At 44.7% G+C, this 26296-nt stretch overlaps 1 protein-coding gene across 5 annotated transcripts in view; it reads left to right on the top strand.

Annotated features, from left to right (window-relative positions):
* The first annotated feature begins 1749 nt into the window (after positions 1–1749).
* RFFL (ring finger and FYVE like domain containing E3 ubiquitin protein ligase) overlaps positions 1750–26296 on the top strand; it is a 76191-nt gene continuing 51644 nt past the window's right edge. Inside the window, exon 1 of one of the 5 annotated variants that reach the window (XM_055577278.1) lies at positions 1750–1974. Coding sequence is in view for 2 of the 5 variants with exons in the window: in XM_055577276.1 (XP_055433251.1) it covers positions 8984–9029 (46 nt within the window). In the remaining 3 variants the exon portion in view is untranslated. Of the gene's footprint in view, positions 1975–2363; positions 2593–8962; positions 9030–21727; positions 21782–26296 lie in introns of those variants that run through there. The other 4 variants (XM_055577280.1, XM_055577276.1, XM_055577277.1 and 1 more) reach the window with 4 other exon arrangements.

Genomic DNA, 26296 nt, shown 5'->3' with positions numbered 1-26296 from the left:
AAAGGAGATCAGTCCTGGGTGTTCATTGGAAGGACTGATGTTGAAGCTCAAACTCTAATACTTTGGCCACCTGATGCGAAGAGCTGGCTCGTTCGAAAAGACTGTGATGCTGGGAAAGATTGAGGAGAAGGAGATGACAGAGAATGAGATGGTTGGATGGCATCACCGACTTGATGGACATGGGTTTGAGTGAACTCTGGGAGTTGGTGATGGACAGGGAGGCCTGCCATGCTGCAGTTCATGGGGTCGCAGAGTCGGACACGACTGAGTGACTGAACTGAACTGACTGACGGACTTCCCTGGAGGTCCAGTGACTAAGACTCTTCATTCCCAGTACAGGGAACTGGGTTTCGATCCTTGGTCAAGAAACTAGATCCCACATGCTGCACAATTAAGTTTACATGCCACAGCTAAGACCCATCGCAGCCAAATAAATAAATATTGAAAAAAAATAACATGGGAATAATAGTACTCAGTTTGCTGAGTTGTAAAGACTGGAAATAATACTTTTAAAGTGACAGAGACTGCATGTATAAATGATATCATCTTTACTCCACTTTTCTTTGTGATATTACTTTTGTTAAAATACAAACTGTTCAGGACAGCCCTGAGAGGTCTCCATAGGAAACTAAGGCATAAGAAAATTAGTCCACCTTGGGTAACAATTCCCCATGCAACTCTAGTGCTTTGTATTAGTAGTTTACTGTGTGTATGCTCAGCTGTTCAGTTGTGCTTTGCAACCCACAGACTGTAGCCCACCAGGTTCCTCTGTCCACGGGATTATCCAGGCAAGAATACTGGAGTGGGCTGCCATTTCCTTCTCCAGGGGATCTTCCAGACCCAAGAATGGAACTCACCAACCTGCACTGGCAGGCAAAATTCTTTACCACCAAGCCGCCAGGGAAGCCCCCTTGTAGTTGCTAAGCACTTCTGAATATATGTATTGGTTTATTTAATCCTCATACCAACCTGCCTCACACCAACAGTACCAATTTCTTCAGGGATGATGCAAGGAGAGTTCAGAAATGTTAAGTACCTGCTGAAAGGTACCCAGCTGATGATGAATGGCTGGGGTGGGTTCCTCCCTACAGAGTCATCTTCATTCTACCAGGGCCTCCCTCTGAGGAGTTTCCTCACTTTAGACTGGGAAATGCTTTAGAGGGAGGTGCCATAGAGTGCATGGGACAAACATGGGTTTTGATGTCCTTCAGATCTGGCTTCTAATAGCTCCCAACCATGCGACCTTGAATTAGATAGTGAACCGCGATGGGCCTGGGTTTCTTTCATTGTAATTTGGGGGAGCCATCACTTGCTGATAGCCATTGTGGTGAGGAACAATGGGATATGGAAGTGAGGCAACTTTCAAAATTTTCTTTTGAAACGAGTTCCGGGGAGATGTTCCGGGGCTTGCTTAGGCTCTCCAAGCTGGACCACAGTTTGGACCCTTCAGCTCCCGCGCAGAGTGCGGTGACCCCCGTCGACTTGGAAGCAGTAGATGCCCCTACAGCGGAGTAGGACCGCCATACACACGGGCTCAGGCTCGTGGGCTGGGGTCGGCCGCCCGCGGCGCGGGGCTCCGCCAGGGGGCGCGCGCGTGCGGAGGCCGCCCTCTGGTCCGCCGCGCGCCTCCCGCCTCTCTATGGTGGCTCGGGCGCGGCAGGAGCGGCGGCGGCGCGCTCCCGAGGGGGCGGGGCCGCGCCAGGGGCGGGGCCTACGCGAGGGCGGGGCCTGCGCGAGGGGCGGGAGCGACCGGCCCCGGCGGCTAGGGATGGCTGAGGGGCGGCGGGGGGGCCAACTTCCTGGGGCCGCCCGCGAGGATGTGGCGACCGCCCCCCGGCGCCCCTCAGCCCCGGAGACGCCGCCACGGCGCAGCCCGCAGCGCCCCTGCCTGAGGCGCCCGCGGCCCGGATCCGGCCCCTCCTCTCCCCTCCCCTTCCCCTCCCAGGTGCGGGGCTGGGCAGGCGGCCGCGACAGGTGAGGAGGCAGCGGCGCCCGCGCTGGGGTCCGCGGGGCGCCTGGCCTAGGCTGGGCTTCTAGGGGAGTCCGGAGTGGGGGAGCGCTGCTCGGCCTCGGGGTCTCGCCAGGCTGTGGTCCTGGGTGGGGGCGGGGGGTGCCTCCTCTGTGCGGGGTGCGGCCTGAGACGCTCGCTGCCCACAGGGGATGAGGGGAAGCCCTCCGTCGCTGAAAAGTCTGCGCATTCAAGGTAGCCCGCACCTGTCCCATTAAAAAGTGCCCCTCACGGAAGCACTTCACCTGTGGGGGCACTAACGGGAGCCGTGGTTATCATATATCTCCAAACGCCCTACCCGATCGGCAGGTTCAGTTGGCTTGTGGGGGTGGGGGGGAAAGATGCGGCTTTTGAAGCAGAGGAAACTGAGGCAGGTGCGCGCGGCCGCCTGCGTTCAGGAACTAGCCTGACCCTACTTTCCAGGGCAGGAGCCCCGCGGGCTTCTCGGAAGAAGGTGGAGGCTGGAGTTTGGAGGCTGGAGTTCGGAGGCTCGATGGAGAAGTTTGGGGCTATGCTTCTCCCACCCACGTGCCCCCCTCCCCACCTAGGGGCCCCTGGTGGAAATTGTCTTCTGTTCCCCTGAGGTAACCTGTATGAGGTCGCCAGTGGCCAAGACGGAGAGGAACGGTGGGGCCTCTGCAGCTGGGTTGCCCACGAGACATTTAACCAGACACGGGGAAGAGTGCTGGACCCGGGGAGCCACAGCCTCGCAGGCTTCTGTCTGCTCAGAGCTTGATGTCAGGCTGGCTGAAGATAGAAACAACAGTATACTTTTTCCTTTCTGTTGGCCTGTCATTTGTTCTAGGGGAAAAACTGCTTGTGTAATCAAGGAAGAGTGTACTATGCTCCTCCCCGTCTACCCCAGGGAAGAGTTACTGTTAGCTCCGACAGAGGGCTTCACCCACAACTGTCACTTTGCCCCCTGGCTAAAGGCCACCAGAACGTAAGGAACAAACATCCCCAGGTGTTGTGTGGCCTTCCAAGAAAGTAAGTTTCTTGCCCATCCCGTTTTACAGATGGTTTGGAAGGCAGACACCTCTTGTCACCCTCTGTTGGCTGCAACTGTGTGGGGAGTAGTTGTTTTCCCAGTGACAGTTCAAGATAGTGTGGCCAAGGTTGTCCACTTATGGGAACATTTTTCTAGGAATGGAAGCAGGCAGGGGACACGGTGCTGGCCGAGTTTGTGTATGGAATTCTAGGGTTGGGAGCTAGTTCAGGGGATTTCAGGTTTGACGACTTCTTTATCCTTTTTTCTTGATTGTTTTGCCTCACATTCAAGGAAATAGATGATGGCAAGCATTTCTGAAACTCTATAGCGTATTTCCTAATAATTCCGGACTTCAGAATACAAGTCATAAATTGCAGTTTATTTAGAGGTGTTATTTTCTCAAGTTTGCACATTGGGTATGACAGTTACAGTTTGATGTGGCAGGCCTAACTGTAGTAGCTTGATTGTGCATGAAGAAGGTTTCCGTGTAATCTTGGACACGCACACACACATTTTAATGTCTGTTTAGGAAGATCAGCCCGCTAGAAACTTCCATATTGATCAGGAAGATAGCTGTTATCCCGACTGTTTACCTTAGGGTCAGGGATTGTAAATCTTTGAAATCGACTTAATTTAACCCATTGCTAAAATAACATGCACAAAAAGAGAGCTGTTCTCAAAAAGGTTAGAAATTAATTTGTTTTCAAAACTTTCTCATGACCAAGCCAGTTGATAGCACTCTGCTTAGCACTATCTTAAGATAGCAGTGGAAAAAGCATTTTCAGTGACCAGCATTTAAAAAGACAAACAGCAGCAATAACAAAGAAAGGGTACGGTTTCTTCCCTAATTACCTGTCCATTGTGATGTTTAGTACACAAAATGTGTTGTGCCTAGAACTTTCTGAAAACACCCTTGTAAACCCAAGGAGTGTTAAGGAAACTAATTCCACCTTGATTTTTTATTCTTAGAACCTTTAATAAATACTGCTGTTGTTTTAAAAGATTAGAGACTTTTGTATGAAACTTGTACTGGCTATAGGGTTTAGGTTTTGAGAGGAAAGATTTAACCTCTGCACCTTAAAATCTCATAACCTGCAATACAGAACTGAGTTATAATTTAGAGTTTAATGAGAATGCATAGTTTAAATTGCTGTTGCTGAAGCCGTGAGGTGTGAGCTTCCTCATTATTGTTTGGTAGTAGTTACTGGTTATTATTTTTGTTTGGTTACTGATTATTGGTAGGTGTGACTTGTATTTCTGTTAGAAAGATTCTGGCGATCTGAAGGACAGTCTTTGTAGGCAATCACAAATTCCCATTCCTTCAGTAGGGAGATGGTGTGGTCCCTTTCTTGTTTTGTGAGTTTATATTACTTGGAGTTTTAAACCCCTAAAACCTGTTGGGCTCTTAATAGAGTATCCTATTGTATCTTACATGAAAGCGGTCCTAGATGGGTTGGAATCATTGGCCTTACGTGTTGAAAGACTTTAGTTCTCCCAGTTTCCAGGATTTATCTGCTGTGGTCAGGGCAGTGGTTTTATCTAATCCTCATGATGCCATTCTTAGCTTAAACCCATTATCCTCCTTTATCTTTGTTAAGACTGTCATGAAGTTTCTCTGCTTTCTCTAGTTCAGGGTGACTATTCCACATGTTTGATGCATTTGGGCCCATTAATGTTCAGAATTGGAGCGGTTGAGCGTTAAGAGAATCTACCTGTTTTTAAACATTTTCCTTTTTCAAGGCAAGCATAAAAATCTTGAGTTTCCTCTGGGGGAAATCAGCCCTTTAAAAATCTAATAGGAAAACAAAAGCTGGTTTTTCCAGCTTTTTACCAGTACGATTATTCTTAACCTTTTCTTCTATTCTGGTTTTGCCAGTACAGTGACTAGTGAATGATGACCCAGAGGCACGGGAAAACCCAAGATCTCCCAAATCATCAAAAGAAGGTCACATTGTATTCGGTGTAGCTTTAGCCTTTTTAACTAAAAAGTGAGTTTTATTACAAGGAGTTCCCAAAGCCAGCCACTCCTTAAAAGATTCGCTCGCTACATAGCAGTTTTGACACTTAGGGGTTCTTTAAAATACAGATTTCCCAGCTCCACCTCCTGAAGTGTTTTTTTTCTTTTTGTTTTGCGTGGATAAGTGATGACCGAGAATCTGTATTTTAAAAGCCACTCTGGGCAGCTACTTACAAAAAGCTCCCCGTGTGATTCTCATCTGCAACCGGGTTTAGGAACCAGTGTTGCATTGCTTTGAAATTCTTTATAAATTGGTAGTCCCTTTAAAAGCGTCATTATGTTATTCAGGATGTTTGATTTGCTAGAATAGTCCATTTCCGAGTCATGACAGTTAACAAAGAGCTTTTATAACTTTTATGTAAATTACTTTCCAGAGGGGCCCTGTCTACCGTATTATCTGTCAGGAGTCATGAGGGAGGGTTGGGAGAGTAGCTTCCTGTATTTCCTGAGTGGACAAATGAATGATAATGTGGAAACCACTGGAGGACTGAATGAGTAGTCAAATCTAGTTCTGATCAGTGTTGCATAGGAGAGTTGCCTGGTCTTAGATACAGAGAGCTGCCTCTGTATGTAAGATTTTAAAATAAAGCCAGTTTGCCAGATGTTTCATTTCTACATTAACTGAAGCGCTTATTGGACATGATGGATGCTTAATAGGCAATAAAATTTAGTCACAGATCCTTTGCCGAGTTCATGGAAGGAAGAAAAGGTGAAATCCAGAACCCTCTGAGTTAAAGCAGAATGGGGCACTAAATATGTTAGGGAATTAAATTTGGGGGAAATGTAACAGTTTAGAAAAGAGACAAACCTGGCTTTGAGCCCCAGCTCCTCCACCTCCTGGCTGGGCTTCTTTCGTTGTTGTTTCATCCATAAATTGTGTCTGACTCTTTGTGACCCCATGGACTGCAGCCCGCCAGGCTCCTCTGTCCATGGGATTTGCCAGGCAGGAATACTAGCTGCTAAGTTGCTGCTAAGTTGCTTCAGTCGTGTCCGACTCCGTGCGACCCCATAGATGGCAGCCCAACAGGCTCTCCTGTCCCTGGGATTCTCCAGGCAAGAACACTGGAGTGGGTTGCCATTTCCTTCTCCAATGCATGAAAGTGAAAAGTTAAAGTGAAGTCGCTCTGTCATGTCCGACTCTTTGAGACCCCGTGAACTGCAGCCTACCAGGCTCCTCCATCCATGGGATTTTCCAGGCAAGAGTACTGGAGTGGGGTGCCATCGCCTTCTCCAAGGAATACTAGAGTGGGTTGCTATTTCCTTCTCCAGGGGATCTTCCCAACCCAGGAATCAAACCCGCGGGTGCTTTAGACACATCACTTAACCTCTGTGGGATTCCTTTTCTTCATCTGCCAGATGAAAATAATAACCTGGTGGCATTGATCAGTGGATGAAAAGAGAGCAAATCTCTTCTTTGTACATTGTATGGAGCTCAATGAACGTTCTCGTCTCAGAGGATTTTTGTTCCGTAGGCTTCAGATATCTCTCGAAATCCAGCCTTCCCCCTGTCTCCTTCCAGGAATATCTACTCGGTCAGCTCTTTTAGAAAACATATGAAAGAGTGAGGACTCAAGAAGGTGAGAATATGGTAAAGAGGAATGAGTCACAGATACTTGAAAAAAATTTTTTTCTTAGAACGAGTGGAGTGTAGGCATATATCCAGAATGACTGTCTGTGGGAATAAATTCATGACATTATCCAAATTCTGCCTCCAGTGTTTGGGCCGTAGCCTAGGAGCTCAACTCAGGCTCCCAGGCTTGGATGGGGGTGGGGGGGGCTGTAAATAGCACCTGACAGCCCTTTCTTTTCTCATCTTCCTCCCCCCACCTCCCTTTTTGTTTTTTTTTCTTCTTTCCCTCTCTCTTCCCTTTCCCTCTTTCTAAACTGCCTTTTCCTTTCGACTTGCCAATCATGGCCACAGTAATCGCAGATCAGGCCGCTGGAACTCTGAGGCTAAAAAAGGTTGCTGGTTGCTAACACCTGTCCACCCAGCTAAATGAATAGGATCTTTTGTGGGCAGGAGGTTAAAAAAGCTGATTAGTACAATACTGGCTTAAAGGACCTATTAATGATCTAACATATGTAAATGACCAAGTGATTTTAAGCCATTTTGGAGATTTGTTTCTTATACTCTACGTTCATTTTTTTTATATTGAATTAGGATGTTGGCTGGATTTTTCCATGTGTGAATCTGATCATATTGATTGGGAATCATTTATATTCTGAAGAAGTTTCTGCCCTTAACGGCCTTTGTGTTGTTCGGCAATGTCTAACTTGTGTGTAATACAATTAAAGTTTTGTTCACTGTGCAGCTGACATAATTATTTTAATTTCTGCTCCTTATATATTTCTCTTGGCAGCTGGGAAATTAAAATACAAAATTTTGCATAAAACTGCTTTTTTGAGGGGGTGATTTTACTGTGAGTCCAACGGACTTAGGCCCGAGGGTGCAGTTTTGAAGATGTCTTACTCAACATTCCTGTAATAGTCTCTTTTTCTCTCTTAGAATTAATGTATTAAGACCCATAATTGGCTATTCAAGCATTCAGATGAGACAATGTTTGGCCTTTACCCCGTGATTCTATTTTTTACTATATCTCTTTTGAGGAAATGTGTGTAATTTTTGAAAACCCCTAAGTATATTACAGTTACAGTACATTACATGAGCGTGTGAACTTTTGCGAAGACTAGAGAATGGAGTGGTTTTCTCTGATAAGCTGTATTAATTCTCTCCTCAAATCACCACTCTCTTCTTTTTAGATCATAGCGTGTGCAGACCTGATGTGAAAGTGAAAAGGCTGTGATGCGTTTCACAGGGATGGCTGTAGTCTTCAGGAGCAGAAGTCGCTCTCAAGGAGACTTTACATTTAATTACGCTAATCCGCACTTAATTTCCTACAGCGTTCTTGGAGAGATTCTCACTAGGCTGCTGATTTCATGGAGTTATGACCTATGAAGGTTTTTATCTCAGTTAAGCCTGCTAACTTTTTTTTTTTTCTGAATGGAAAGTGACGTTGGTCTGGTAATTTCTCCATTGTCCTCTCCTGTAAAAAGATAAGCAAAATCTTTTGGCTCTCTCAGCCTCTTTTAGCACGCATGTGCTGAATTTGAACTTTACAGAATTTTTTTGAGCTGGTGTTACTTGACTTTTAAAAGCTGCCTCTTCTCCAGTGCTACAGATTAAGCCTACATCTCCTAGGTTGACCTTCACATGGTTTTTCTAGAACGGCATGTAAGAACACGGCTTCATTATCTCTGGGTTGTGGAGTGAGTGGTCATGGACAGAGGAGCCTGGCGGGCTACAGTCCATAGGGTCACAAAGAGAGGAACAGGGCTGAGCAACTGAGCATGCATGCAGTGGTCAGGTCTCCTAGGACAACCGTTTGTTTCCACCAGGCCAGTTCTCAGGGTAGGGGAAGCCTACCCCATTTGGACCACTTGGAGCCAGATTGATTTGCTGAAACATTTTAACTGTAGTGATCCACTTTGATGAAATACTGCCTAGGCATCCTGAAATTTACAGGAAGTTAGGCCTACTGGAGGCTCTGCTGCCCCCACCCCCACCCCCAGTGGTTAAACGTAATTAGTTGGTAATCAGCGCTATTGTTTGTTTCCAACTGCTGGATTATGTTAAAAGATTTAGAAGAAAAGCTTTTTTTAAGGAAATAGAGCAGCCTCCTCTCCCATCCCGGCTTTTTCTTGTTTACTTTGAAAAATCTTTCCAGTCTTAGTCCTGATAAGGCATATGAATCAGTATATTTTATACAATAAGAAAGCTTCTTGTCCCTCCAGCAATTTCTGTGAATTCCACTTCCCCCTCCCCCCTTTAAAACAAACAAACAAACAAAACTTTCTTCCTGATTAAGATATCTGCTTTAGAAATAACCAGACCTTATCTTAGGTTGTCTTCCAACCTTTTCCTGGGTCTTGAGTCAGTGGTTCCTTAGCCAGTGAATTACATCTCCTGATCATGCTGAATTATTATCTTCAAGGCATGGAAGAAGATCCACTAGAGGGTGAGCCTTTATTTGAAAATGCTGGATGAAAGGAGTGTTCTGATTTGGGGAAAGAGTGGAGTGTTTTCCAGGGCTTTGGAGAGAGTGGGTGCAGCTTTGTTCAGCCAGTTTGAGGAATCCTTAATCAAGAATGTCTCTCAGGAAGAGGGAGGATTGCCTCGGGAATGATTTTTGCGGACCAGCAGCCGTGGTTTGGGCAGTTTGGACTTTATGGAGGTGCAGAGGAACAGTTAGGGGTTAAAATTTTGTGCTGGGAGCGTGGGGTGGGAATAACTGAGGGACTAGGAGAATTCTTGGGCCTTCTTTCACGTCTGTCTGACTCTCTACCTCTTGAGCATGATTAGATTTAGGTGCCATTCTTGGTCATTTTGTCCTATACCGATGGAAAAACCTGCATAGTCATCCTGTGTCACATCTGAAGTTTACCTTGGCCAGTGTTTGCTGCAGAGCGGGTGGGGAGGGACTACCCCAGTGCTTCCAGAGGGCTTGACAAGGGCACGGCCGCCCTCCCTACCTCCCTCACCATATGGTTGGACCCAGCACTCCAGGTGACTCTGAGTCATCACTCCCACGCCCATTGATCTAGTTCAGTGTTTCCCAGCTGTCTAACTGGTGACAGAGTTGCAGACTGGCAGCTTGAGGAATAGTGACGTGAACCAGCCAGTTCGTGGGGTATTAGACACTTCTGCCGGAGAAGGCAATGGCACCCCACTCCAGTACTCTTGCCTGGAAAATCCCATGGACAGAGGAGCCTGGTAGGCTGCAGTCCAGGACACGACTGAGTGACTTCACTTTCACTTTTCACTTCCATGCATTGGAGAAGGAAATGGCAACCCACTCCAGTGTTCTTGCCTGGAGAATCCCAGGGACGGGGGAGCTTGGTGGGCTGCCGTCTATGGGGTCGCACAGAGTCGGACACGACCGAAGCGACTTACTTAGCAGCAGCAGATACTTCTGCAGCTTCATCCCCAGATGCTCGTCATCAGGTTCCTAAATTTTATTTGTCTGAATAAACTTTTCTGTACAGCACATCACCATGTCTCCTGTACTACCAAAACTAATATTAAAAATGAAAATACATTGACATTTACATCTGATTTGGTTTTTGAGATACCAGCTATCCACACCTGCACTGTTATTTGTGGAAATGCTCAGAAATAGCTGCCTGAAATCTCTCTTCTCAGGTTTTCAGAAACAGCACAGACATAAAAATAAGTCACTAGTTTTGTTTGGAAGGGGACTGGTACAATTTGAGAGTTCTGAGTATCATGTCAAGAAAGCAGATCTTGATACCATAGCCTGTAAATGTTGACATGTATCTTAATATACATTTGGTCTTCCCAACCAAACAGCATTTTTTTTCCCCCTAATGGGGAAAAGTTGAAATTTGTTGCTACGTATTACTGATATAAAAGCATGTTAAAATATGATTTCTGTAAGTTTTTTGTTTTTTTAATTTTGACTGTGCTGGGTCTTCATGACTGCATGGGCTTGTCTCTAGTTTCTGCGAGTGGGGGCCACTGTCTAGCTGGGTTGCAGGGGCTTCTTTTTGCAGTGGCCTCTCCTGTTGCAGAGCACAGGCCCTAGGGTGCAAGGACTTCAGTAGTTGTGGCACACGGGCTCAATAGGTGCGGTTCCTGGGCTCTAGAGCACAGGCTCAGTAGTTGTGGAGCATGGGCTTAGTTGCTCCTTGGCATGTGGGATTCTCCTGGATCAGGGATGGAACCCGTGGATTCTTCATTCCTGAGTCACCAGGGAAGTCCGCTTTCTGTAAGTTTTAATATACTGATTTAAAAAATACTTTTTACCTAAAGTAATTTATCAGGGATTACACTCAAATCGTGACCTTTTTAAAAAAAATTCTTAGAGGCATTAGATTATTATTGCAGTAGATCAGAGTTTTCGTAAGTATCAGAGTCTCCTGTTACTTATGAAAACTGCTGTCGGGTCCCTATAAAAACTGCTGTTTCCTGGTTGCTAGCCCACAGCTATAGAATCTGGGAATTTGGGAATGAAGCTGGGGATTCTGATGTAGCTTATCTGCAGCCCACACTTGAAAAAAGTATTGCTGTCAGAAGGAACCACACATTAAAAAAAATGAACAATGTTGAGAAATGCCGATATTGGGGGGCTGCCTTTAAAAATTCTGTGGAGGAGGAATTCAAGGCATAGGGAAGTAAAAAAAAATCTCCAGTTCACCTAGAGTCTCCGTTAGTTGGATCTTGCAGACCAGCAATGAGGTCTGTTGAGTCTAAGTGGGTACTGTTTCCATGAGATTACACCAGGGTGTACCTCCTTATTGGTTTCTCCTCACCTGTGTGTGCATGCCCAGTCGTGTTTGTCTGACTCTTTGCAACCCCATGGACTGTTGCCCGCCTGGCTCCTCTATCCATGGGATTTCCCAGGCAAGAATACTGGAGTGGGTTGCCCTTTTCTTCTCCAGGGGATCTTCCCAACCCAGGGATCGAAACTGCTTGGCAGGCAGATTCTTTACCACCACGCCACCTGGAAAGCACATTGATTTCTCTAATTGCCCTTAAATCCGAAGCTGTAGAATAGGGCAAGAATGCTCTGATTCCTTCAGAACAATAAATGACGCAGTTGGCATTTTTGTAAGTGAAAAGCTAGTGCTTCTGAAACTGTGGTGAAGGACCAGCTTTGTGAAGTGCTTATCCAGTCTATTGCCAACTAATATTTTTATAAGGTACAAGAAAATGTTTAAGGGTGTGCCGTTTCTTTGAGGCACTTCAGAGTGCTTGGTTTTTAGAACCCTTTTATAAATAGGAGCAAGCGTGATTAGTTTTTGTGGCCATAATGTAAAAATGAGTGTTGATTTGGAGCGGGGAGAGGGGGGAAAACCTCTCCATCCATGGGTTGCGTCCTGGTTTAATTGCTTGGTTGGATGAAATGTCAAACTTGATAGATGATTAGGGCTGTTATTTTGGTGGTTAAACAATAATGGAACTGTTTGGATGTTTGCGAGGAACACTGCTCCCTGTGTTTGGACTTTGCTCTGGAGAAAGTTTCAATTGTTCAGAAGCAGTACTAGTTACAAAATGCAGCTTCTGTGGCTCCTAGCACAGCTGTCTAAACTGCCAGCTCTACTGGGGCCTTTGGACAAGCATTGTTTAACACTTTGGGAAACAATTTGTGTTTCTGGTTCCAGAATGTCGATGGTTGTTCCTGCCTAGTTGGGAGACCTAGAAATGGGAGAATGGTATTACGTGTGTCTAAGTTAAGTCCGGCTTTTTTTTCCTTTAAGCATCTCTAGAACAAACTCCGTCTTTCTCACTGGGGTGGGGATGGGTAGGGGGTGGTTATGATGAGACTATTGATTCCCTGGGCCTTTTCTTTCCTAGTTAGTGACTGTTTAGTAGAATAGCATGTTGTTGGGCTGTGTGCCCACCTACGGAGGACTTGGGTCGTTATAACCATCCAGTACTTCTCCTTATGTCTAATTTTACCCCAAGGGTTCTTGTGTTGTAAGTGATGGTGGAGTAATGGTGGTAGGTCACTTTCAGGAAGAAGCCCAGATGAGCACAGAAAGTAAAATTTTGAGCTTGAGGCTTGTGTCCTTTGAGGCGTATGTCCTGCTTCTATACATGTGATAACTGGCTGAGAGAATCACAGAGGAAGCATCATTGACATTTTTTCCACCAACCTCACCCTCATGTTTTAGAGACTTTTGTAGCAAAGGCTATTTGTAGTGAGAAGCCTGTCCCATGTGGGGTGCCTACCCGATCTGGTAACCACATCTTTCACAGTTTGTCTAATTGCTGTAGTTCTCTGGTGCTTTTGAGTTCAAGCAGGGCACTTTGGGCCGCACGCTGAGCTGAAATTGCGGTGAGAGTTCACTCTGCGTGGGTAGCCTCTGCTGCCTCCTGGCTCTTTGCTTCTGGCCCCGGGGAAGCTCTGATAAAGCCCCGGGAGGGATGGGGCACAGGCAGCACCTGAGATACACTTCAAATGGTTGAGCCAGCAACCAACCCACACTTAAAGAATCTTTTCTTCTTTTTTATTTCTGGGTCGAAGGGACAGCAGAATAATATGAAATACACTTGCCTTACAAACGATTCGCCTTCCTTATTTCCCCATAGTGGTTGGATATTTGGACTAGTAATTGCACCTTTATAGTCACGTACGTCCCTTTCCCCCAACATCTCTAAGCCTTGGCAGTAATCTGTGCTCTATCTCTATAATTTTATCCTTTCTGAAATGTTATGGAAATGGAATTGTAACAACATGTGGCATTCTGAGATTGGCATTTTTCACTTAGCATGACGCCTTCTATCCAAGTTGTATTTAGTTGTATTTAATAATGCTTTTTATTGCTAAATAGCCTAAGTAGTATGGATGGGTCACTATTTTTTTTAAATTGTAGTATAGTTGGCTTACAATGTTGTTTTCATTTCTGGTGTACAGCAAAGTGATTCAGCTTATATATATGTGTGTGTGTGTGTGTGTGTGTGTATATATATATGTATATATTCTTTTCCATTATGGTTCATCACAAGATACTGAATATAGTTCTGTGCCCTGTGCAGTGGGACCTTGTTTTATCTATTTTACATGTTGTAGTTTGTATCTGCTGATCTCAAACTCCTAATTTATCTCTCCCTCGCCCCTTTTCCCCTTTGGTAGCCATAAGTTTGTGTTCTATGCCTTGGATGTATCACAGTTTTTTTTAACCATTTACCTATTGTCGGGCATTTGAGTTGTTTCCAGTTTGGGGCTGTTACAGATAAAGCCATTATGAACATTTGTATACAGGTATTTGTGTGGATACAGGTTTTAATTTCTCTGGGTTAAGTGCCCGGGACTGTAATTGCTGAGTCTCAGAGTAAGTATATGTTTAGTCTCTTAAAGAAACTACCAAACTATTTTGCCCAGCACTGTACCATTTTACAGTCTGTCCCACCAGCAGAGTATGAGATCCAGTTTCTCTGCATCCTTGCCAGCATTTGGTATTGTTCCCATTTTTAAACTTTTTAAAACAAGTAGCATATCTGGTTTTTAAATTCATCAGATTGCTTGTAAAACTGATTTGATTGACAGAGAGCAGAGATTTTTGAGTTGTGGTTAGCCCTCCGTGTGGCTGTGTCTCAGGACAGTGGTCAGTGGTCTGTTGACCTTTTTAATCCTCTGCCCTGGTGAAGAATCCATACCTGCAATGCAGGAGACCCCAGTTTGATTCCTGGGTTGGGAAGATCTGCTGGAGAAGGGACAGGCTACCCACTCCAGTATTCTTGGGCTTCCCTGGTGGCTCAGCTGGTAAAGAATCCGTCTGCAGTGTGGGAGACCTGGGTGCAATCCCTGGGTTGGGAAGATTCCTGGAGAAGGGAAAGGCTACCCACTCCAGTATTCTGGCCTGGAGAATTCCATGGACTGTAAAATCCATGGGGTCGCAAGGAGTTGGACAGGACTGAGTGACTTTCACTTTCACTTTGGTGTCCTCAAGAGAGGGAAGACTAACCAAGACTAACCTTGGGGGAGGCATGGACCATGAGCATGAGACTCACATTCCCCCTTACCTGGCAGGACTTGGCACATCTCTGCATCTGCCTCAGAATGACAAATGAACAAACCAACTGCTGTCCCAACACTGAATTCTTGTTAATTCTTTACAGGTTTACCCCAGTGAATGCAGCCTTAAATATGCTGAAAATTTGGCCCAGAATGGCCCTAAGAACTTATTCAAATTGTTCTGAACAATTTGTCCTTCAAATTTCATTTTCTTTGTCCAGTGATCTCAGGAACTTTATTTACTTCATTTCTGATAATGTTAATTAGCTTACGCTGCTCATTTAAGTACTAAAATTGCACAAAAGTGTATGTAGGAAACAGAGAGTAAACCTTCACCCCTCCCGAAAGTAACTCCTATTGAGTGGCTCTAGGCTTTTGAACTGTGTTTTGTGTCTCTCTCTATATGTATGTATGTATTCTGTGTGTGTTCTCCACCTGCTGCCTGTACTGATCCCCCCACCCCCCTCCATGGATGGTATGTTGTAGGCATTTTGCCCTGTGATTCTTTTTTAAATGTTCAAGTGAATAAGTGAAGTTGCTCAGTTGTGTCCGACTCTTTGCGACCCCATGGACCGTAGCCTACCAGCCTCCTCCGTCAATGAAATTCTCCAGGCAAGAATACTGGAGTGGGGTGCCATTTCCTTCTCCAGGGGATCTTCCCAACCCAGGGACTGAACCCTGGTCTCCCGCATTGCAAACAGATGTCTGAGCCACCACAAAACTTTGGGTTCCTTTCTCTAACTCCTTTTGTTTTATTGTAAATAAGATGAGAGTGATAACTTTGAAAGACCCAAATAATGTCTTTTACTCCTTGTTACTTGAGTTTGAATTGAAATAAGTGTGTGGCTTTATTTGCAAGTAAATCCTTAGAATTCTAGGTGTTGGGCTCTGTCTCCCCAGTCTGTTGTAAATAGTGCAAGTCTGACTTGATGTGGTCTCTTGCAGAGCCTTGAGGGAAGCAAGACCTGTGAGTGCAGTAGCCATTAAGAGAGTGTGCAGTCCTCTGGGTATCTGTCCACTCTGGCTCCTGGTCAGATGGAGCGCTTTCTTAAGTGCTGTGAGATGTGCAACTCGGTGTTTGTTTTGAAACCTCTCCTTCTGTCTTCTCTGCCTCTTCCATTACTTTGATTACCTTGATGGGACGTTCGGGCTGTGAAGTCTTACCCTTTTTATTTCCATAGCCTACAGAAGCCAGTATGAAGGGTAACTGTAGGTGAACAGGTAATCTCATCTGCATGGCTTAGCAATCACCCATCCAGATGAATCACGTGTCAACAAAGGTCCTCTAGACTTAGGAAGCTGAAGGAAGGTAACTTTATCTGGTGGAATTTTTAGTGGAAACCCGGGTGAAAAATTTAGGAAGTTTGACTTAGTGGAGGCAGAGCATGAGCAAGGAGAGACAGAATGAGAAGAGGATGGGCCGGGGAAGGAGAGAGAGAGAATATGTGGATGTGTATTTGGGGAAGAGACGAATCCAGAGCTACAGAGTAAATAAGAAATCTGGGGACTTTGCTGGAGGTCCACTGGTTGAGACTTTGCCTTCCAATGCAGGGAGTGGGGGTTGATCCCTGTTCAGGCAGTTAGGATCCCACGTGCCTCAGAGCCAAGGAACCAAACCATAAAGCAAGCGATATTGCAACAGATTCAATAGAGACTTTGAAAATGGTCCACATCAAGAGAATCTTTTTTTTTTTGATGTTTATTTGTCTGCACTGGGTCTTAGTACTGGTCTGCAGGATCTTCAGTCTTCCTTGAGGCATGTAGGGTCTAGTTCCCTGACCAGGGATCGAACCCAGGTGTTAGCCACTGAACCAGCAGGGAAGTTCCCAAAAAATATCTTTAAAAGAAAAAAAAAAAGAGTTGTGAATTAAGGAAATCTTCAAAGTTCAATTATAGGATCTTTGTTCTGAGAGGGTGGCTCCTGGGGAATAGGACATGAGTTTACCAGTCACTTCATTATGAAGCTATTGGGGTTGCTTAGGTGATGGAGTTTGATGACAGGGGCCTTCTCCCTCCCTGCCCTTCTTCTGTATTAGCAGCTCAGCGGGATAAAAAAAATTAAGAAATAGCTTTGTATAGAAAATTACACCCATCCAGTGATGTCCAAGATTTGTGTTGCCAGGTTTCTAAGGAGAGCTGTCCAGGATAGCAGTTTGGTCACGTCGCAGACTTCCTTTCTCCCAGTCTTGTCGTCAGGTCGTCAGACTGTGTCCCGTCAGCTTTGGAGTCTTCCTTCCTGTGGTCTTGCTCCTCTTTCAGTCCCGGTATTTCACTGTGCCCGAGGCAGGCAGTTGCAGCGCCCTTGGTATCGGATACCTTCCTGTCCTTTGAAGTATTACGCCGCAGTGGATAATAAAGTGCCCAGATTACATTATAGAACAGACTGTGGGAGCTGTACCCGCGGGGACAGGCTTGGCCTGCATCCACACCCTCCTGCAGCTCGCGGGTGGTTTTGTAGCACAGTGCTGTGAAGCCAGCGGGTTGAGCCTCATTCAGTGTCGGGCCCTATATCCAGACGCTAAAGTGGCTCTTTAAAGATTAAAGGGACCGACTGCCTGGTCCTTCTGGCCCCAAGATGGAAAGATCCCTGCTGTGGCGACAGTCTCTGACTCCCAGGAGAGGCCATCTTATCCCACAGGGTTGTGCTTCCAAACGTTACAGAAGGCCTGCGACGGCTGATGCTGTGGTGATAAGTTGGCATCTGGGTACTTGCAAGACATATGAGCTCTCTGGCACCTCATGGTTTGAATTTCTGGGCAAAACTGCCTCATCAGAAAATTGAAAGCCTCTCCTTTCAACCCATGCCTTCAGGGAGGTTTTCTCCTTTGTTGTATTTGACTGTTCTGTTGAGCCAAGTGAACTTTAATTTTCACAGCTGTAAAAATTCCATTAAGCCTCTTGTATTGCATCCCAGGTGTGAAAACGTCCCCGTCTAACAGGGCTGTGGGTGACAGCGAAGATCCTTAAGAGTAGTTAGGATAATTGCCTCTGGAGGCTTGAAGAAAATACTGATCCAAAATAAATACAGTTGTTTTATAGTCTTATTAAAACAATTATTTATTTTCGCCGTGCTGGGTCTTCGTTGCTGTGCATGGGTTTTCTCTAGTTGTGGCCAGCAGGGCCTGCTCTCTGCTCTCTCGGCATGGTCTTCTCCCTGCAGTGGCTTCTCTTGCTGTAGAGAATGGGCTCTAGAATGCGCAGGCTCAGTAGTTGCTCTGAGGCATGTGGAACCTTCCAGGAACAGGGATGGAACACCTGCATTGGCAGGCAGATTATTATCCACTGTACCACCAGGGAAGTCCAGTTGTTATATTCTTGATGGTTCTTGTGGGTGAGGGGACTAATGTCTAAGACCTGCTCTGTGTGATTCCTGTTCAGTTTGGGGGTCTTTGGTGGGGGTCGGGGGTTGGGGGAGGGAGTGGTAACAATACTACCAAAGGAAACACGCTTTATTTTACAGCGCTTGAGGAACAGAACTATGACCTGTCTCTCAAAACATGACCCAAGGGCTGTTTGTATCAGAGTCACTTAGGAAAGGGAGATGCTTACTAAACATTCCCGTTCTGGGGCCTCCTTCCACTTCTGCTAATTCAGAGTATCTGAGAGACTGGATTGGGAAGTGATAACTTTTCAGTAAGTACCCCTGTTGATTCCCAAGTACCCCTAGAGTTGATTCTTAAGTATCCTCAAGTCCTCTTCATTTTTCATGCTTAATTTCTGTGATTTATTAGATGATTGCTATTTGGTTGACATTCATTGTCTTTTTTGAAGAGTAGGTACTCTAAAGAAAAAAAAGGGGGGGAGTTATGAGATTCCTAAACATCCAGGATTAGAGTTTGTCAATGTCTCTAATCATCAACAAAGTAGGAAAGCCACTGGTTCCTGGAAATTTTGGTTTATCAATTCACTGTCTTCTCAATTGGTAAAAGGATGTGGGGGAAAAAATAGAAGGATGGGGACATAAATAAGATTAATTTTGTTAAAAAGAGGAAATGTGCAGTATTACTTAGGACGCCAGAAATGGGGAAGCAGGTGAAAGGGGTGCGTGGAGAGGAAAGAGAAGGGGAAAAGATTCAAGTAGTTTGTAAACAGTAAACAATTTAAAACTTTAAACTGGATTTTAAATTTGTTTTTCGGTTGCCCAGTTGTTTCTGACTCTTTGGGACCCCATGAACCGCAACACGCCATGCTCTCCTGTCCTTTACTATCTCCCAAAGTTCGCTCAAAGTCATGTCCAGTGAGTCGGTGATGCCATCCAACCATCTCATCTTCTGTCCTCCGCTTTTCCTCCTGCCTTCAATCTTTCCCAGCATCAGGGTCTTTTCTAATGAATCGGCTCTTCCATCAGGTGGCCAGAGTGTTAGAGCCTCAGCGTCGGTCCTTCCAATGAATATTCAGAGTTGATTTCCTTTAGGATTGACTGGTTTGATCTCCTTGTAGTCCAAGGGACTCTCAAGAGTCTTCCCCAACACCACAGTTCAAAAGCATCAATTCTTCAGCAATTAGCTGAGGAATATTTGAATATATGCTTGTTGTAAAAAGAGCATTCAAACACTGATAAAGTTAAAATACCTCCTTGATTTGCTCCCATTTCAGTTCCCCTCTATATCTTTTTGTACATATTTGGTAACTTTCTATGGATTTGGAAGAGTGCAGAATCCTAAGAAATGAGTATTTTAAATTCTTTTGACACCTGCTTGTTTAAAATGTTAAGATCTATCAGAAAAAAAAACCAAAGGTGGGCTATAAATGACATTACATATTTCTGTTCACATAAAACAATGGGTAGGATGTTTGCAGAGAGAGAGTGTGTGTGTATATGTACATACACACAAATGCATACATACACACATGCATATATTAAATATCTCTTATGACTACACATCAGAAGTAAACCTATAGTGCCTTGGGTGCTGAATTACTTGTTTGGGTTTTATTTTTTATTTATATATATACTTTTTTTGCTCTGAATTTTAAGATAGTATATTGAAAGAACTTAAGCACAAAGCCACAATTATCTTGCTTATTTCTCACACAGTCTCATATGCTCATTTTTTTTAAGATTTTTTTTTTTAATGTGCACCATTTTTTAAAAGTCTTTATTGCTTCTGTTTTATATTTTGTTTCCTTGATCATGAAGCATGTGGGATCTTCACTCCCTGACCAGGGTCAAACCCATGCCCTCTGCACTGGATGGCCAGGGAGGTCCCCCAGTCTCACATTCTTAGAGTTTCCATTTAACCTTACAAAATCTCAAGTGCCTGAAGCTATTAGTCCAAATGTAGTGTCTTTTTAAAGTTGTCCATCTGTAATTCTCAGCCTTTCCCGATAAAAAGAGGGAACGCGGATGGAGTGTGGTTATATTTGGGGGAACTGTTCAGAACTGTGCAGAATCCCACAGAGGGAAAGGGTAATCTGAGACGGCCCTCTTCACCTGCTGAGCGGTGCTTATCTTAGAATTAGGAAGTTCCCATGCTTCTGTTGCTCCTCACATCGTTTACATTTATTTCCTGGGCACAGAACCATCTGGACTTTCCCTTCCTCATTTAAAGTTTGCTGATACAGAGTGAGTCAGAGCGTCTAACAGTCCTCTGTCTTTGTTTCCGTATTTGTCTCTACTCTGTGTACCTTGAGAGCTACTCCATCTTAGGATGTTTATGACTTATCGTCCACGACAGAAATATGTTTTAAAGTGTGGTCCATGAGATAATGGCTGTCGACTGCTGTAAAGATGCTTCTGTCATTGGAAAGACTAATTAACACATATTGTAGGAAAACTTCTTTAAACACAGCTATTTTCTGAAAAAAGGAGAACACTGAGGGGGAGGAAATAAAGGAGGGAACATTTTATAAAACCTTCTAAAAGCCCAGCATGGTTATCCTGCTGGAATAATGTAATTAAGGCACATTGAGTTGGATAAATACTTTTTTTTTTTTTGTTAACTAGCTCCGTGAAAAGGAATTGGATTAAATAGCATAGTTTTTGAAACCCTAATTCTGACAATCTATGTGTACATTTTAATGAATCCTAACGTTTACTGAAGGACAGACTGGATTGGCAGCTACAGAGTCCGATGCCTTGAGAGACCTACCTGACGGGATGAACAAGGCTAGGTGTGGTGGCTTTGAGAGTCCATGCTGAGGAATAGCTGATGACTGTGGGAAATTTGGAGCAGGGAACAGAAGGATCTGATGTGAACTCTGGTTTCTTTCTTGTCAAGTGAACACACAGGGGAAGCAAGGACTTCATCTTTTGTTTTCTTTCTCTAGCACCACTGCCAGTTCTAGCCTGTCAGGGTAAATTCAATAATAATTAATAGCTGTTGATGAGCCAGTTGTTCTAGAATCCATTTTTTTTTTTAATAAGCTGACCAATAAATGAGACTTGCCATAAATTTAAGGATTCTTTTTTCTTTTAGAAGTAAGTGTTAATGTGATTTTCATAGCCTCCTATGGTTCCTTAAACATCTAGTAGGTGTGATGGTGGATAATTTAGCTTTAGCATAGAGAATATGTGGCTGCTGATTAAACAACAATAACAACAACAACCCTCCCGTGTATCTGTGTTAATTAGAGAACATGAGTTGTCTCCAGAGTCAGAGAGGTCAAAGAAGGCCTGGTGGGGAAGGAGCAACGAGCCTGGTCAGAACTGACAAAATTCACTCTAATGATTTGACCAGCTAGCCCTAACTGGGCACGTTCCCTCAGTCCTCTGACCCAGATGCTCCAATTTGTAAACGTGAAGTGACTTCCTTATCAGCTTCTTGGGGTAATCTGCAGAATTTCAGTAATCTTGCTGTCCTGAGCCCCGAGGCTGTTTTCAGGTGAAATTTCAGAAGGTGACTGGCTGCAGGAGCTTCCCTGATGATCAGCAGCCTGGGAATAGGTCCACCTGCCTCCTGATAACCGGCTTTATATTTAAAAAAAGAATCAGTGGGGCACCTCTTCTTTTCTGGGTTGCAGTTGATTGCGGTTGGCTCAGGCTGAGTTGTTTGGGAAATAGAGTCTTGCCTGGCATGAGTCAGCACTGCCCTGGGTAAACCGCCTGCTCTGTTGCAATCTTGCTTACCAAAGATACGTCCCCAGGCAGCACCATTCACTGCCTGAAAGCCGCTGCTGTTGGCTCCCGAGATGATCTCATCTCAACAGGGCTCAAGACCTCAGCAGCGGCAGGAACCAGAGGCAGCTGGCTGGCTGCCCTGGCCATGTTTTGAAATAGGCAAAAGCAGGTAACCCCAGACTCTTTTCTCTTGAGTGTCATGAGCTAGACCGAGCTGCAGCAGAAACTGGAGTGAGCCTTAGTCTTCACATGTGAGTCAACACCAGATTGATTTGGTTGTCTGAAAGTCAGTCCTTGAGCTCTTCGGAGGGGACGTGAGGGAAAAGTTTCATTTTGTTTGGGATGTGGTTTTGGACCTAATAAGACCATTTTTTATATAACCTCAGAGAAATAAAAAATGTTAGGTTTACAGCTTTATCTGTCTTTTGCTCTGGTATTCTCTGTTCTTTCTGTGTCTTGTAAGAAATAGTTTAGTCACAATAACCCATTGTTAGAGAGGGGCAGACACATTTGCTTTTCTGCTTACTGACCGAGACTACTGAATTGTAGAGAACACGATCTTAGCAGGCCGTTTCCAACGTGTTACGAAGAACCTCCCCTCTTCCCGCACTGTTCAGACTGCTGCCCGATTTCCTTCCTGTTCTTCACCTCTCAACTTCATAGAGCTCCAGCCTCATCACTGGGCAGTAATCCATCTGCCTCTTCAAGTTTGCCCCTGCTCCTTGCAGTTACCCCTGCAGGGTCTGTGTTCTCTTTTACTTCAGGCCTTTGCAAAAGCAAGCCCTCTCTGAGACACCCTGACCCAGCATAAGCCGGCCAACTGGCTCTAGCCTGGAAAGCACTTCTGGGAAGTCTCCTCTTACTCACCAAGACTGGGTGAGTGCTCAGGAGAACCCTGTGTTTCCCTCTATCACAGGATATGTTTGAAAAGCAGCACCAATTTTGTTAGAATTATATCCAGTGTGCTTGGCACAGGTTTGGTTCTCAGGTAGGGGAGCATGACCATGAACCTACACTGAGCTTCCTCAGCTCTGATCCTGTTAGCAACTCTTTTGTTTACTTTGACTTCTGTCCCCATCACCCTGTTGCTGTTTTCCTGAAGATTGCAAGGAAACTCCTAATTTCCAGACCCAGTGTCCTGGTCCTGATTTCAGCCTCCATCTCACTTAATCTCTGCCTACCATTTGGCACTGTCGAACCATTCTTTTTATCCCGCCCCCAGCAACCCTCTTCCTGTGGCTTTGAGGCTCCAGAGCATCCTTCCATTGTTTATTCTCATTTTCTTTTGGTTAGTCCATAAATGTCGAGATGCTCCAGGGCTCTGTCTTGGGTTTCTTTTCCCTCTTCTCCCGCCCGCTTCCTCTAAAGACCTCAGATAGGTCCATGAATTCAGCTGTCTGTCCTCGGTGTGCCTTACCAGCCCAGCTGTGTCTCCCAAACTTCACATCCTTACTTCCAACTTGACAAGTCTTTTTTAAAAAATTTTTATTTGTTTTTAATTGGAGGATAATTGCCTTACAATATTGTGTTGGTTTCCGCCATGTACCAACATGAATCAGCCATAGGTATACGTGCGTCCCCTCGCTCTTGGACCTCCCTCCCATCTCCTACCCCATCCCATCTCTCCAGGTTGTCATGGAGTGCTGGCTTTGAGCTCCCTGTGTCTTATAGCAAATTTTCACTTGCTATCTAATTTTGCATACATAGTTTTCAGTGCTCTTCTCTCAGTTTGTCCTACCCTCTCCTTCCCTTCTTGTGTCCACAAATCTGTTCTCTATGTCTGCATCTCCATAGCTGCCCTGCAAATAGGTTTATCAGTACCATCTTTCTAGATTCCACATACATGCATTAATATACGTTATTTGTTTTTCTGACTTATTTCATTCTGTATAACAGGCTCTAGGCTCATCCACCTTATTAGTTACTGAGTCAAGTGTGTTCCTTTTTATGACTAAGTAATACCAGCTTGACAAATCTTGCCAGGCTCTGTCCAGCTGGGTCATTCAAAGCTACCAGGGTCATTCAAAAGCCATTTTAAATTCAACATGTATAGAACAAGTCATTTTTCTCCCCTCCCCAGTATCTGTTATCTGCTCATGTTGCTGTGTGTTTGAAGTCTGTTGATTATATGCACCAGACCCTCCTCTTTCATTCTCCTTATGCCTCACGTCTCTAAATATGCTAAGTCTATAGTTGCTCAACCCTTTCGATTATATCGGAGTGCTGTTTGATGTATGTCTTTTCTTCATTCCCCTGTACTGCTTTCATTTATCAGAGGTCAAAAACTAGATATTTTGCTTAACCAGCCCTGAAGCTTAAAATTTTGCGTGTGAACACTCTTAGGCAGGGCCTGCTCTCTGCCAGGGTTACAGATACTGCCCGCTCTTACACAATGATGTCACATTTTACATACTTTGCCTCTAGGAATTTGCTTCTGTAACTTCTGATTCAGAGCTTTATCAGACCTTATGTGCTTTTGTCATGTCACCCTGCATCTTCCTCTGCTCCAGTACTTCTCATTTCTTGTTGCCAAAGTTGTGTTGCTGCTGCTGCTAAGTTGCTTCAGTCGTGTCCGACTCAGCCCAGCAGGCTCCGCCGTCCCTGGGATTCTCCAGGCAAGAACACTGGAGTGGGTTGCCATTTCCTCCTCCAATGCATGAAAGTGAAAAGTGAAAGTGAAGTTGCTCAGTCGTGTCCAACCCTCAGCGACCCCATGGACTGCAGCCTACCAGGCTCCTCCGTCCCTGGGATTTTCAAAGCAAGAGTACTGGAGTGGGGTGCCATTGCCTTCTATGAAAGTTGTGTTACTAAAGGCCAAATCTAATCTTTTTATTCTCAGGATGTCAGAGTGGCGTTGGGTCCCTGTTTCCTCCTTAGCTGGAGAGGTAAAATCCTTTACAGTTTGACCATACCCTACCTGTTACTCTTGCTTGTTTTATTTTTAATTTTTAAAATTTATTTACTTTTCCTTTTTTTTACTCTTTGGCTGTATACTCTGTAGCATGTGGGATCTTAGCTCCCCAACCAGGGATTAAGCCAATACCCTCTGCATTAGAAGGCAGAGTCTTTCTTAACCACCAGGGAAGTCTTAACTCTTACTTGTTTTATCTTCCTCCCTCTCCTTTTCCCGGCCATTTCTCCTTTCTCCAACCTCACTGACCTTTTAATTTTTCCAGTCCCTGATTGTACCACGTCCTTTTAGGACACTGCTTTTTCCTAGGGGGTCCCTCCTTCTCTGACAGGCAAAGTTAGTCATCCCCTGGGAGATGTAGTTCATATATTACACCTTCCCTGACTTCCTCTGGTAGAGTTCTTCCTTATTTGAACTTCTGCAGCAAAGCCTGTCTCTTCTGCTGGATTGTTGAATTCCTTCACTGAACCTGGTCCTTGACCTAAAGCTTAGCACCATCAGACAGTGGCTGAAGTAGATCCCCAAGGTCAAACCACTAGCCTAAACATCTTTATTAGACTTGGCAGTATTAGAAAATCCATAAGCTCTCTAGTTAGAAAGCGTGGTTTTGGTTCCTGTTTAATGAACTTGAGCCCATAGTGTCTGTTCCGTATATGTCACCTGGAACCCTCAGGTAACCATCCAAAATTAATTTGAAGATTGATAGGACTTCCTGAAACCTAGCTCTAGATCATCACCTAAGTAGTATAGTACCTTACAGAATTATTCCCTTGTGTCATTTTATTTGATACCTATAAGACCCTGTATTGGGAAGGCTTTATTATGCTTGTTTTCTCAGTGATTATAAAGCCACTTCTGACACTGAAGCACACATTCATGTAAGACTCAGAGGGGAACATGTCTTTACACTGCTGTAAGCGCCTGGCTTCTCTCTTTATAGTTAAATATACCTTGGGTTCTATGGAAAAGGTGGTTGTTGTTTAGTTGCTAAGTCATGTCCATATATGTGACTCCAGGGACTGTAGCCTGCCAGGCCCCTCTGTCCAGGCAAGAATACTGGAGTGGGTTGCCATTTCCTTCTCCAGGGGATCTTCCTGACCTAGGGATTGAACCCGTCTCCTGCATTGGCAGGTGTTTCTTTACCACTGCACCACCAGGGAAGCCCGGACAGAAAAGGAGCCTTTGCTCAGTAGGTGAGTGCTGAAGGCCTTATCCTTTTGTAAGGTCACTTCATCTTCAGGGTGGATGGAGGAGGTACCTGGAGCCTGCTTGGCCTGGAAGAGGCCTGGACCATGGTTGGAGACCTTGTTCCAAAGGAATGGTACGCCCACTCCAGCCTCCCAAGCTTTTCTGTTGTGCTTCACATATCTAGAATTTATTAAAATCTACTCAATAGTGGAGTGTCAGACCAGGTTGAGGAGTGAAGGGAGTCATCACAGAATGGGATAAGCTGAGTGTTAAGAACAGAAGGAGTTCCACATTAATTCCAGTAAATGATTATGTTTATTCACAACTTTTGGGGGACTAACATGCCATATGTGGGACTGTGGAATTTGATTATAAAAAGAGGAACCATCAGGGGCTGGGACATAACCTCTGGTCTATACTGGCATGTGGGATCCAATTTTGGTCCTCCCATACTTAAGAGAGGAATAAAAATAATTAAAAAGTTTGTGAAAAAGTCCTTATTGTTATATGTAAAAAAAAAAAAAAAAAGATTTTAGCCTAGAGAAGCAAGAGCTGAGGGGTGGCTGATTACCGTCTTCAAGTACA

This window comes from Bubalus kerabau, chromosome 4 (assembly GCF_029407905.1).
Source record: "Bubalus kerabau isolate K-KA32 ecotype Philippines breed swamp buffalo chromosome 4, PCC_UOA_SB_1v2, whole genome shotgun sequence".
Classification (NCBI taxonomy): Eukaryota; Metazoa; Chordata; class Mammalia; order Artiodactyla; family Bovidae; genus Bubalus; species Bubalus kerabau.
The sequence above is the reverse complement of the archived record's forward strand: the minus strand, read 5'-3'. Positions and strand labels throughout refer to the sequence as shown.